This window comes from Chinchilla lanigera, unplaced genomic scaffold (assembly GCF_000276665.1).
Source record: "Chinchilla lanigera isolate Chin_1 unplaced genomic scaffold, ChiLan1.0 scaffold00001, whole genome shotgun sequence".
Classification (NCBI taxonomy): Eukaryota; Metazoa; Chordata; class Mammalia; order Rodentia; family Chinchillidae; genus Chinchilla; species Chinchilla lanigera.
The window spans coordinates 10,121,205-10,135,437 of NW_004955402.1; the positions used below are offsets into that span (position 1 = coordinate 10,121,205).

Here is a 14,233-nt window from a genome sequence, read left to right on the forward strand (position 1 = left end):
TTTTTTTTTTTTTTTTTTGAGACAGGGTCTTTCTATGTAGTTCAGGCTGACCTTGAATTTACTATGTAGTCAAGGCTAGCCTAGAATTATAGTGATCCTCCTGCCTCAGCCAAGGCTACCCTGGAATTACAGTGATCCTCCTGCCTCAGCCTCCCAAGTGCTGGGATTACAGGTATGTGCCACCATACCTGGAAAGTTGCTCTTTTAATTGTAGCTATTCTGCTATTGGATTTATTCAATACCTGTATAGACTTGGAACCTGTCCTACTGTCTTTAGCTGCTTCTCCATGGGAAAATGCAATAAAATAGCAATATGGTAGATAATGTTTCTTAAATGACCACATTGCTGAGATTTTTACAGGATTAGTACTCTTATGTCAAGAAGTTAACGTTCATCCAACATTTCTTACTTATGATGAATAATTTTAGCATGCATTAAGATAGGGAAGTTTTTTGAGATTCAGATATTCTAGATTCCCTGTAGACTCCAATATCAATTTGTCTAAATTTTTATATAAATTATGCAGATTCCAAAGACTGTGGGGGAATTGATTTAGAAATATATTGATCCAGTTGGCAATGCATCTACCCCAAATCTACCATGCAATTGGAAGAGTTGATTGCCAGAAAAACTAGAAAGGTGATTCAGCTATAAGTGGTAGTATTTTTTTTTATTACTAATGATAGCAAGAACTTTGAGCAGATGAAAATCTCCCTTGAACATACGCTGAAGACACACCAGGTATTCACAGTGAACTGCAGTAGTGTTCTGAGTGTTTCATTTTTTTAAGGAGATGAAGAACAGGGAAGGTTTATTGGGGAATAGGAGAGAGGACTAGGAATAGCTCCTGAGAGACAGGAGGGGTCCCGAGTGGGTTGCCGCGTACGTTAACCATCATTTTTAATGTGATGGTTTTTCTGCTGGGTTTTCCAGATCCTTGGCTTTGTTTGTCCTCAGACTCTTGCTTTTCATCTCAGAGAATATGCATGGAGAAAAAGATAAAACCAAGTAGTTCGTTTGTTCTAATTCTTATACTAGTGTTTTCCGTACCAACTTTGAGCACTGTCCTTAGTTATTTCAGCTGCCTCACAGATCAGGCAATTCTCCGTCGGCACTCGGTGATCACACCAGAATGTAAGTTCCATGGAGAGAGGAGCTGTGCCTGCTTTGCTCCGTGCTGCAAGCTGGTACCTGAAACAGCCTGGCATGGGGTAATATATACATATTGGTTCACTGGCTGGATGGAAGGGTGTCTTTAGAAACTTTGTGAACAAGGCGGTCATTGACAACTTCTGGGCCTATAACTTCAATTTACTGGAAAGTGGCCGAGTACTCTCAAATACAACCCATCCCTGAATATATTTTAAGTCATTTATAAATTTACATTAATGTTCATAAGTCTATAAAGTGACAATAATAAACTATAAATTTCTACATAATTAACCAGAAGTTTTGATTATCTCTTACTCACCACTTTTCCCCTAGTATTTGGAAAAATGCCTGGCATGTAGGTAGGTGCTCAATAAATAATTGTTGAAAGATGATAATACTTTGGACGTCTCATTTATGCATGCTTTGAATTGATTGTCAGCCTGCTAAGATGCGAATACTGGGAGATATTCTCTTTAACCTGTGTGGCCTTTGTCTTTTCTCCTCAACCTTGTTACTCATATACCAGGTTGGTTTAGGGGTTTGAAAGAGGATCATCAGTGAACTTACTCTCAGTTAGTTATTTCTGTATAGATTATATATTATCTTTATGCAGTATGGAATGCTTTTCTTATCTTCTCTTTGCAATACTTGGGGATTAAAACTAGGGTTTTTGCATTGACCTACATCACAGCCTGTTTTTTTTTTTTTTTTTATTTTGAGAGAGGGTCTTGCCAAGTTATTCAGGCTGTGCTTGAACTTGTGATCTTCTTGTCTCAGCCTCCCAGAGTGTTGCAATTATAGGGGTGCACCACCAAGCCAAGCTTATTTGCAACTTTTGTCCCATTCATGTTGTATCCTCATCAGACACAACTGAAGCAGCTCACTTACTTGCCTGCCTCGTCATTTGTGTACTAAGAGGAACTGAAAAGTTCGTTTTCAATACAGAAAAGCCTGGCTTCTCGTTCCCCAGCTTCCTGCATTTCCTCTTCCGGCGTCCCCTGCTCCAGTGAGGTGTCTGGAAGCTTTATTTTGATTAGTCTGAGTCAGGAATTGTGCAGATGTTAGAGCTGAAGGAAGAAAGAGCTAACGTGAGTAGAGAGAGGCTGAACAGAAAGGCAGCGGGAGTCCACGGAGCTCGTGTCAGAAAGCGTAGCTGGGTCTCGCAGACACTGAGGTGGGCAGTGCCCTGAGTTGGCGTCCCTGTCCGGGGAGGCCCGCCGCTGGGCACCCGCTTCCTCTTCCCGGCGCCCAGGGTGTTCCCCCCACACCTCGGCTTGTGTGTGGCTGACACAGCCCCGGTCCAGGCCCCAATTTTACAAAGCCTTACCCATCCAGAGTCCTCTACCATCCGGCTGACTTTTTGCTTATTTCACAATTCCACAAGACAGACTCTGTGTGTCCCCAGCTGGGTCAGAAATTGCTGTGGCTGAAGAGGCAGGTTCACAGGGTGGGCAGGCAGAGGCCGGTTCTCGAGAGAGGAGTGCGTGGGGGCGAAGTAACGCACGACTCGAGGACCAGCACTTGAAGTTTATTACGTGTACTCCATAGACCCTCTTAGGATGCCGTCCGGCCTGGTCTTGGTCATTATCCTTTAGAGCAACATTTCAATTATTTCACTGTCCACTGTTACAACTCTGCTAAAAAATTTTTGTACCTGTTTTTTCACTTTGAATTACTTCCCTTAAAATGTGACATTACTAAGTCAAGAGATGTGAATATTTCTGTGGTGTTTTTGCATAAAAAGTATTGTATCAGCTGGACATAGTGGTACTATGCCCAGAAACTTGCATAGTGGTACCAGCAACTTGAGAGACTGAGGTAGGAGGGTCTCAAGTTCAAGGGCAACATAGCAAGATCCTCAGAATAAAATATAATAATGGCTGGAGTGGTAGAACACTTGCTTAGCATGTGCAAGGCTCTAGGTTCAATTCCCAGTACAGCCAAAAAAAAAAAAAAAAAAATCGCCTTACAAGGCCACCAGTAACATTGGATTCCTCATTTCAGGGTTTTCTGGAAACTGTATCGGCTGCGGAGAAAGAGGATTTCGGTATTTCACGGAATTTTCCAACCACATTAACTTGAAGCTCACCACCCAGCCCAAGAAGCAGAAGCACTTAAAGTACTACCTAGTCAGAACCTCCCAGGGTGTGCTGTCCAAGGGGCCGCTTATCTGCTGGAAAGGTAATCACCTTCCAGGAAGGAGTGGGGAGGGTATGGGGACCTAGGAAACCTTACCCGGTTCAGAGTTCAGGTGCGATACGGATAAATAGCTCAAGTTCACAAGGCCTTCGGAAAACGCAAAGCCCCTCAGGTAGGTTACTGGATTTGCGCCTCATTGTTTATACAAGATTCACGGTTTAGGGAAGTGATGCCTCCAGGAAATCAGTGTAGTTCCTGGGGGCGACGTGGGCCCTTTCCAGCTCTCCCGTCATTTAGGTAGGACCTCAACGTGGCCGAGGCTCTTTCTACTTTACTTAAATTCTTTGGTAATTCTCAGGCATCTGCGTTTTTCTATTTTAATCGGACCACAGCATACTTAGAATAAACAATGCAGTCTTCATAGTTCCTGGGGAAATGTACTATTAGATTGGCAAACTTTTTATTTTAATTTGGAACAACTTAACTACACTATCTGGAAAAATGAATCCAGTTGATCGTAAGTTCAAGCCCAGCCTGAGCAACTTGGTGAAGTAGTAAAACCCTGTCTCAAAATTAAAAAAAAAAAAAGACAAAGGAAAAAGAGCTGGGGAGGTACCTCAGTGTGGAGGCCCTGAAGCCTCCCCAATACTGAAATCCTCAGTACTGAAATCCCCAGTGCTGAAAAAAAAGTAAGAAAAAATCTAGTTGAAACTTGACATCTTCATGTGTTTGAGAGGAATTGCTATAGGTTCTAGCATTGTTCTAATGCAATAGAGTACCCAGTCCTTATTCTATTGAGTAGTTTCTTAGATACTGAGATTTTTCCCCACAGAATAATTGTCTGTAATGTTTCTGTTTGTTGCCTCTATAAGACTTTTGCCTGACCATGAAAAATAGCATAATAAATCCCAATTACTATAACAGAATTGTCTCTGAACCTTTCACCATAATTATTCTTGGTCGCATTTGCAGTGCAGTTGTGTGATGCCTTACGAAATAGCTACATGTTCCAAGCTGGGTGTCATCAAAATTTAAAGCTTCCAGTTACTGAGTCATAAACACTGTGAATTATAGATCACTCTTTATCCTAATAAATTCTGAACAGTAAAGTAGAGTAGGTGTTATGTCTGTACCATCTAACTTTATTTTTTGGCAAGTGTATTCATTAAGATATCTTTAACTCTTTAGTGCTCAATGAGAATTCATCTTTCTATTGAAGAATAGCATTTGTTAAAGAAGCTTCAGATTTATAGCAGTAGCAGTTTAGAACTGGAACTGTATATGCTTATATGCACATGTAAAATATACAATATCAAAATGCATATATGCACATAATGCTCATAATGTGGAAATAGGCCTGGTGGCCAAAGTACAATATCTTTTTATAGAAGGTCACAGGTAGACACTTGAGAAATCAGAGTTTACCTTTTATGTGTATCCTATCAACTTGGAAGCCCTCTAAAGTATTCTGTAAGTTAACTTTGTCATATACAACCATTTCTATTCCTATTTTGTGTGCTACTTTCTGAAACTACTATGCAATAATTTGGTTGGAACTTACAGTCCCACAGGCTGTCATAGTATTTGCTATCTATCTGAATCAATGCAGAGTACTGTTGAGGTGTCCTACCAGAGTCCCACTAATATTAGATACTTAATATGAAGCTTACCCAGGCGTGGTGGTGCATGCCTGGGATTCTAGCCCTCAGGAGGCTGAGGCCAGAAGATTGCTAAAAGTTTGAGGCCAGCCTGGGCTACATAGTGAGTTCGAGGCCAGCTTGAATTACATAGCAAGATCCTTAATATGAAGCTTGGAATTGCACAATCAGTAATCAGTTTGAATATTGTCCATGTATTTCTTTTTTAAGAACTTAGAATAATAATAATTTGAGTATTTCTCTTTTTCTTCTGTCGATTTTTCTTTACTTCTGTGTCTGGACATAAATTAATGTTGAGTAGAAAAGGTCAAAGGTAGCCTAGACAGACTCTAGGTTCCTGCCCTACTTTTAAATACTGTAAATCCTAGGCAGAAGATTAATTAGTACTTCTAAAGCTTTTTGGGTTTTATAAATTATTGATACTTTAGCCTTCATCTTGAACTAGCTCCACTCCACTGACTGCATGAGTGTTGTCCCCCCGGGAACTAGTCTGTGAGGAACTAGGGTCTGGCTGTGTTTTTCCTTCCAAGCATGACAACCATTCCTGAGGATGAGCATTTTCTTGGAACCAGCCTTTGGGGCTGGGGATCTCCGCTACAGTAGTAGCTACCACGTAAGCAGGAGCAATTTGTGTCTCTATCACCTGTTTATACTGAAGAGCCATGCCTTCATCTAACACAATTTTTACCCCTTTCCAGAATGTAGAAGCCGACAATCCTCTACTACTTGCCACTCTATCAAACCAAACTCTTCAGTATCAACCGTCACCCCAGAAAATGGGACAACTAATGGATACAAAGCAGGATTCACTCAGACAGGTATGCTGTATTTTCTTTTGGCATTTCAACCAGCAGATGTATACTTAGTGAGACATCTTTAAGCTTACTGTTGGCCAGTTGGAGTAGAAGTATTTTTTAAATGAAGGTATTACTTAAGTTACTTGAGTATTAGAATTAGAGGTCAGCATTTAGGTCAATCTGTACATGACCAGGACTCATGTCCCAGCCATCCCGCCAGTGTTAGGCAAAGGATAGAGAAAGGAACTGACATTTGGTTAGAAATGTAGCTCAAGCATAGACGTGATTCTAGGGGTGTCTGACAGTACACAGTAAGTGGAATCCAGATGTCACAGCTGTCAGGGGCATGTACTGGACACACTATGAAGACTGGCATCCCAGGGGAGTCTACACAAACCTGCAGAACATTGTGGGGAGTCGTGCACCCAGCGGAATACAACACAGGGTCCCAAGGAGGGATTTCGGATCACAGTGGAAGACTCCAGGATCTCTTTTCTAACGGTGCAAGATAGGGGCTTGGTTGTAAATAACCAGATAAAGTCTTAGGGCCTGAAAAGTTACAATATCAGGGTGGGATCAACAGAGCGGCAACTCTTAAGGTGAGTGATTAGCTACGAGTCCAAGGCTTCTAAAAATTCTTGCTGTGGAAAGCACTGGCCTAGGCCCTGTGGTCAGGATAAGTCTCCAAGTGAGACCTGCATGACTCCAGGTTGCTGAAGGCTGGGGAGTGGTAACCAGAAAGATCCCTGCAGATAGTATTGGAGAAAATCACTCAGAAATGGTGCAGTTGGATTGTAGGCAAGAAGGAAAGTACAGTATTTTAAAAGAGTTTTTCATTTTTATGTGAAGTGCTAAACTTCACAGCATGTGTGTTCTGCCAATGTCCATTCAACCGCAAGAAGTTAGAAGGAAGGCTCTCTATACGCTACTTAGATTCCCCTTTCAAATCCGTGTGAACTTGTGATGAGTGAGTAAATCATTCCTGCATTTTTTGAGATGGAAATGATTATTAGAATATGTTAGCAACAATGCAAAGATATTAAGGCTAATTTTCCCTGGAGCACGTCTTGCTATGTGTGCCCATGCTCGCCCTCAGTCTCGAATAAAAAGGTCCAACTGTCACACTGTGCAGGAGAGAGGCAGAACCTACGACCTAAGAGGAGAGAACATTTCTCCTTAGAATAAATAAGAGAACATCATGTCACCGGGTATTCAAGAAAGCAAAAAGGTGACGTTTAGCTCTTGACATTGAAAGATTAGCCTGCATTGCATTAGTGACAAACCTACATGTCTTTGCTAGAATATTATTTTAGTAATTTGATGTATTCAGTGGTATGTTATCTGACACTGGACCTTGAGTCTAATCAAATGGAACTTTAAAACTACAGTATTAAAAATTAATATTTACTTCTCTCCAACAAAAATATATCAAGTGTTTATTATGTTCTAAGAACCTTATCAGATGCTATAAAGCAGGGTCTAGTGATTTTAAAACCACTCAGAGAAGGGATTAAAAAACAATAAAGCATGTTTCTTTTCCTATGAGGGAAAGGTGGATGTATAAATAACAAGGTGTACCTGAAAATCATGCAAAGATATTAAAATGCCAGTAAGCAATAAAATAATTTAACTATACCGGGCAATATGTTTTTGAAAACAAGTTTTATTCTGAAAGAGAAAATCCAGATTTTGCAAAGATTTTGGCATTAGCAAAAGAATCCCCAGTTCCATGATGAGACACAGGCAAGGGAGGGAGAAGGTCACTAAATGTCTCCAGTGAGCACAAGAGGCCGAGCGTTAGTCCAGTGTTCCTGTGCATTCCCTAGTAGGGTGGGAGAGGCGGTTTAACCAGGAGATTAGTTACTAACAATTTTAGGTGCAATCCAGGAAAGCTACTAGGAGCAAATACCTTCGGAAGTAAGGCTTTCTATCTAATACTTTCACACTGATGAATTTATGTTTATAGAGGCTTCGGTAATTTCTTCTAACACATGTTAAATGCAGTAGGCTATAAGAATTTTATATTAGCATAAAACATAAAATTCAAACTCATAGATTAAGATTCAGCTTTCTATGAGATTTTTTCCTTGATCTTAATCTGCAGCGTATAACCAATCCCAGTGAAATAAGTTCTCGTTTTGACTGAAAGGGGCTATGTCTACATCTCCCTACATTATCTACACATGCCGTATACACACACATTGTGTTTAATCAGAAAAGGATTCAAGAGTAGATGAAAAAGAAATTTCTTACCCCAAGATTTTGAAAATTTCCATGTTTTCTTCTAAAGGCTTTACTGTTGAAGTTTAAGTCTGTGGGCCATTTTGCGTTAATTTTTGTGTACGGTGTAAGTGAGAGTCTACGTTCACCTTTGTTTTTAATCCCCCGGAACTGAGAATTGAACCAGAGTCCTTCTCACTGGAGTTACACCCCAGTCCTTTTTTATTTTTTAATGTTGATTTTATTTTTTATCTTTTGGTCTCCCTAAGTCACTAAGTTGCCCAGCCTGGGCTCGAACTTACACTCTGTCTCAGCCTCCCAGAGTTCTGGGGTTCCAGGCATGCGTCTCCACCCCTAGCTCTGTGCTCGTCTTTTCACATGTGGCTATGTAATTGTCCCAGGCCATTATTGACCAGACTGTTTTCAGTGAGTTGCGCTTCTCAGAAATACATAAATATAAGGATTAATTTATGAAAAATTGATAAAATGGTCCTCATCAAAATTCAAAAATTTTACATTTCACATGACACCACTAAGATAAACAACAGATGGGGGAAATATCTGTAAAACACAAATCTAATAAAGCATCAGTGTCTAGAATATATATAAACAGTTGTAATCCAATAATAAGATAACAAACAGTCTAATCAAAACATGGGCCAAGAGATAGATACGTACAACACTATTTGTAGCAGTGTTCCTCACACACTGAAAACAGCTCAGATGTCCAATAGTAGAATGGAGAATAAAAATGAATATATTTATGTAATGAAATACCATATAGCACTGCAAATGAACAACTACTGCATCTAGCACTATAGCTGAATCTTACAAGTCATGGTGGTGAGCCATAAAAGTCATGAAAGGCTTGGTCCAATATTGTTTCATCTCTATGATGATATTTTTAAAAAGGCAGATCTATGTCAGGGTGTATACATGACACAGTGACTACCTCTAGGCACAGGGAGGAAGATGGGATGGGAGGGAGGGGAGAAGGGAGGCTGCTAGATGTGGGAAGTGTTTTGTTTCTGTTCTTTCTCTTGACTTAGATGGTGGCTGTATCAGTTGGCTTTCTGTTACCTGACAAACACCTGAGATAATCAACTAACGCGGAGAAGCTTACTTTGGCCTTTACAGTTTCAGAGGGTTCAGTCCATGGCCAGCTGGCTCTGCGGCTTTGGGGTGTGTGGTACGGCTGAACATCGTGGTGGGAAGTGTGTGGTGGAGCAAAGCTGCTCACCTCATGGTGGCGGTTAGCAGCTGTACACTGGCAGGGCAGGGCTGCAGTGCGGCACCGCATGGCTGACGTGGACAGGAGGGGTCGGAACAACCCTAAGTGGAACTGGAAGTGCCCAATGCATTTCTGTCCCTGTTCCCTCTTGGCCTCCTTTCACTGACTTCCAAGAGTATAGAGCGTTTGTGCTGCTTCTGTGTCACAGCGTTCCGTGATGTGCTGCGTCCAACCCAGACCTGCTTTGCTCACACAACTTATCACTTCTCTACACCCAGCGACAGCAGTTTAGAAGGTGGTTTTTATCAGAAAGTATTATTTAACTGTCCCTGCCATGTAGCTGTGTTCATATCTGTCCTCTTTAGATTTGTTCTCCTTTGGATGCTGAGGTCCAGGTGATCAAAAGTTCTTCTTCCAAATTGGTTCCTCATGAATATTCATGTAATGATTTACCTAAACATTCTCCTTTTTCCAAATGTGGTAACACTCCGGCTGGCAGATTTCCCCCTTCTAACTTCATATTGTGGTCCAGGGCTGTGTCTTGTTCTGTCCAGTGCAACCCTAGAGCCTTGTGTAATGCCTGGCGTATCAAAGAGGCTCAGTAAATATTTGATGGATGAATGAATGGGAGGGAAGGAAAAGGAAGAAAACCAATAATTGCCTCCCTCTGGGGCAGGAGGGGAAGCTGAACACCATGAACGCACTTGGAGATTTCTCTTGCGAAAGAGAAACGCAAGTATTTGGCAAGTGCGAGGAAGAATGGCCCTCTTTGTAGACAGAGGAAAACTGTAAGTCATAACAGTGAAAAGTCATTGTCGCCGATTATATTAGCCAAAACACTCAAAGTGATAATACGCAGTGCTGACAAGGACATGGTAAATCGGACACACTTAGGCTGGTGAAGGTGAACAGTGATGTGACCTCTTAAGAAAGCAGTTTGGCAGTGTGTAATGAGAACATTAAAAATATTTATACCCTTTTGCTCTGGTAATCTCCCTTGGAAGGCTAGCCAAGAACATAACCCAAAAGGAGAGGCAAGATATCCTTTTATATTAACTAAAAAGGAGAAGCAACTTAGTACAGAAATAGTTGAATAAACCATGGCATCCACACATGATAAAGTGCTAAAACAGACCATTATGAGCACTGTGCAGCCCTCTCAGGAAATAATTCTGTTAAGAAAATTAATATTAAAACTCTTTTGTTCTGACGTGGCAAAAGGTAATGTGGTTAAGGTATGTACTAAATGAAAAAAACAATGGTTTAAGGGAGAAGTGTTATTTTAGTGTATTTGTTTCAGGTTTTGAATTTTTGTATCTTTCATAGGTTAAACATTCAGAGCTTCTCAGAATTAAGCCAAAAGTACCATATAGATCAGTAGGAAACAGCTACACTTTACCAATTTTTCTTCAGTATTCTCTGCGTGTGTAGGAACACAGGGCATCTAGCTTGTGGGTTAAGTTCAAAATAAAGCAAGAAAGTGACAAAAGTAGAATTCAAATTCCCTTGTTCTCTCCTGAACAATTTTGTGAACAATGACGGGGTAATAGGAAACAGGGATGCAAAGGTGGATATTTCCCAGGCCGGGGGCTCTGTAAAATGCTCCCGCATCTCCAGTTTCCGGAGAAGAGCAAGCGCAGGAAGGGCAGAGGGCATCAACTCAACATTCACTTTTTGGGAAGAAGGGACTTCCTTTACCCTCCCACCTGAAACAACAACAAAAAGTACCACACAGAACTCCATGAGAAACAGGATTCAAGACACCGCACATCAGGCCCTGAAAGACGGTGATCTCCGAGGTGGGAGATGAGGTGAGCCGTTCCGCAGCCGCAGCTTGCTGGCTTCGGAGGGCTCCCCGACCACGATGCGGGCAGGAAGAGTGGTGGAGCCAGCAGGTCCCTGGAGATGAGTAGAAGGAAGTGATACCTATATGTGAAGAAACCACTTCAGCCTGTAAAAGTCTCGTCCACAGGGACTAAAGGAAACTGCCCAGCATTCCCACAGGGTCAAGAGCAGCAGCTGTTCCCAGCAGCCAGGCAGGAAGACTGTATAATCCACCATGCAGTGAGTAGAGCACTTAGTGAGGTCCGCTTCAGTACTGAAGAACAGTTAGTCTTAGACCAAGTACTGCTCCCATCCCACCTAAAGATATAAAAGCAAAACCCTAAAGGAAGACAGAACAGTGCCAGCAGTCAGTAACCCTTCTTCTCTTCCCTGCCCTCTTCCCTCCACTCCCTGTGCTCAGAGGTGACCACTGTGCTGTGTGTGTACCCCAAAAATAGTTTGGGTTTTGCCTTTTTTTAGTGTCATAGAAATGAAATAATATTGAAGTGCTTTTTCTATCCAACTAGTTTCTGAATAATTTAAATGGATGCCAAACCAAGTTTAAGGATATTTATAAGAATAGAAAAATTTATAAGAGTAGAAAAAAATATCTGACACTCATTTCACAATTACAGTAAGTGTCCAACTTCTGAATGAGTTCCATCCCAGAACGTTTGTAAGTTGGGTTCATTGGTAAGTCCAACAAAGTAAGTCCTATGCACCCTTGATGCAAATATACAATATAAAGCATAAAAAACCAAACATACACAGAAATACAGTAAGTTCCTGACTGTGCTGTACTACTGTACACTATCCGGCTGTACAGGAAGCACACGGCAGCACAGCCGTGACTACGCCTGACAGACATGGGCTGCTCCACGGTCTGTTTGCGTCTAGGAAGTTCATAATGCCAGGCCCATTCTTAGCAAGTTTTTAATCTATCAAAGCACGAAAACTACTAGAGATAATGACCACATAGGAAAGTATATACAATTTTCACAGTATTTCATTCTATTTAAAGGATAATTGACAATTGTACCAATATAATGACAATTAACTTAATGAGATTTATAATGTATGTAAAAGTAAAATGCATAAAATAGCATACAGACAAGGAGAAGTATGAAAACATACTGTTGTAATGTTCTTTTTTGTTGTTGTTGTAGTGTTCTTATATTAGACATATATGTGAAGTGTGACACTGTATGAAGTTTTACTATAAATTAAGATATGTACTTTAAATCCTAAAGCAACTACTAAAATAGCTTTAGTTGATAAGCAACAAAGGAAATAAAATGTAATCGTGAAAAATATTTGTTAATCCAAAAGAAGGCTGAAACAGGGAAAGGGGAACAGAAAATCAATGGAAAAAGTAGAAAACAAACAGCATTATGATAGATTCAGATTCACCCACATCAAGAACCACATTAAATGTAAATGATCTAAACACCCAATTCAGAAGCAGAGATTATCAAATACGATTTTTTAAAAGACCTAATTCTATTTTGTGTACATGAAATACAATTAAAATATACAGATACAAATGAGTTAAAGGCAAAAGTATTTCTTAAAGTATGATGCTAATACTAGTCAAAAGAAAATTTAAGTGCTAAATTAACATCAAGAAAAATAGCTGGAGATGTAGCTCAGCAGCACAGTGCCTGCCTGGCAAGCGCAAGGTTGTGAGTTTGATTCCCGGTACAAAAAAAAAGAAAAAGGAAAAGAAAAAGAAAAAGAAAAAAAAAAAAAGAAAAATAGATTTCAGAGAAAAAAGTATTACCAGAGATTAATGAGTTAATTTCATAATGATACAGGGGGGCAAATGATAAAGAAGACACAATAAACCTAAAAACTTGTATATCTAATGACAGAGCTTTAAAATATATGAGGCAAAACTAACAGAATTATTTTTAAAAACATAAAAATCTATTACAGTCAGGTATTTCAGTATCTGTTCCTCATTAACTGATAGAATAGGTAGACATAAGATCAATGAAAATATAGGGAATATTTGAAAAATACTATCAACCAATTTAACGTGACATTTATAAAATATTCCACTCCAAACAGCAGAATAATGTTCTCTTACAGTTCACACCAAGCCAGAGAAAAAAAGATATGTACAGAGAACAAAATAAACATGAAGCTAGACAAAGTGGCACATGCCTATAATCCCAGCACTCAAGAGGCTGAGGCAGGAGGATTCTAGGCCAGCTTGGGCTACATAATGAGTTCAAGGCCAGTCTGAACTACGTAGTGAAACCCTGTCTCAAAAAAACCTAAGTAAATAAACAAACAAACAAACAAACATGATATTTATGGGCCATAAAACAAGTATTAATATATTTAAAAGGATTCAGATCATACAAAGCATATTCTTTGCCTAAAATAGAATTAAATCAGAAAACAATAACAGAAAGTTCTCTGGAAAAATCCCTAAATATTTGGAAACCAATAAGATATTTGTAAATAGTTCATGAACCAAAACAAAAAGTTCTCTGTATTGGACAGCAATCTAAACCTCATGTATAAATGCACAGGACTTAAAATAGCTAAAACAATTCTGAAAAAGAAAGTTGGAAGGGGCTGGGGATTTAGCTCAGCGGCAAAGCGCCTGCCTGGCAAGTGCAAGGTCGTGAGTTCGGTTCCCGGTACCAGAGAAAAACCAAAAAAAAAAAAAAAAAGAAAGTTGGAAGACTAACTCTGCCTGATTCAAGAATTAATAGAAAGCTATAATAAACCAATATTGTACCAGTATAAAGACACATAAGTAAATTAATGAAACAGAATGGGAAAAATAGAAAAGGAAGTCTAGAAATAAACCCACACCCCTAAGTACCTCTAACTTTTTAATGAAGGCATAAAGACAGTGTAGGGAAGAATGGATAGATCATTCAACAAATAGTGCTAGAACAATTGGAAAACCATACACAAAAACATGAACTTTGACCCATAGCTGATACCACATATAAAAATTATGTGCGATGATATAGTGACAAAAGAAAAAAATACATGATTAGAATTAAAACATAACTCATATGGACCATAAATCAAAATGTAAAACCTAAAACTAATATGATCTTTTTTTTTTTTTTTGGTACTGGAAATTGAACTCAGGACCTTGCACTTGCCAGGGAGGCACTTGTGCCACTGAGCTATATTCCTGGCCTGAAAACCTAAAACTTATAGAAGAAAACAGGAAAAATATCTG

General features: G+C 39.8%; 1 protein-coding gene across 1 annotated transcript in view; it reads left to right on the forward strand.

Annotated features, from left to right (window-relative positions):
• Positions 1 to 14,233, forward strand: part of Greb1l (growth regulation by estrogen in breast cancer-like) — a 339,057-nt gene that overhangs the window by 255,271 nt on the left and 69,553 nt on the right. Inside the window, exons 9-10 of the mRNA XM_013503842.1 lie at positions 3,158 to 3,334; positions 5,649 to 5,768. Coding sequence (XP_013359296.1) covers positions 3,158 to 3,334; positions 5,649 to 5,768 — 297 coding nt within the window. The remainder of the gene's footprint in view (positions 1 to 3,157; positions 3,335 to 5,648; positions 5,769 to 14,233) is intronic.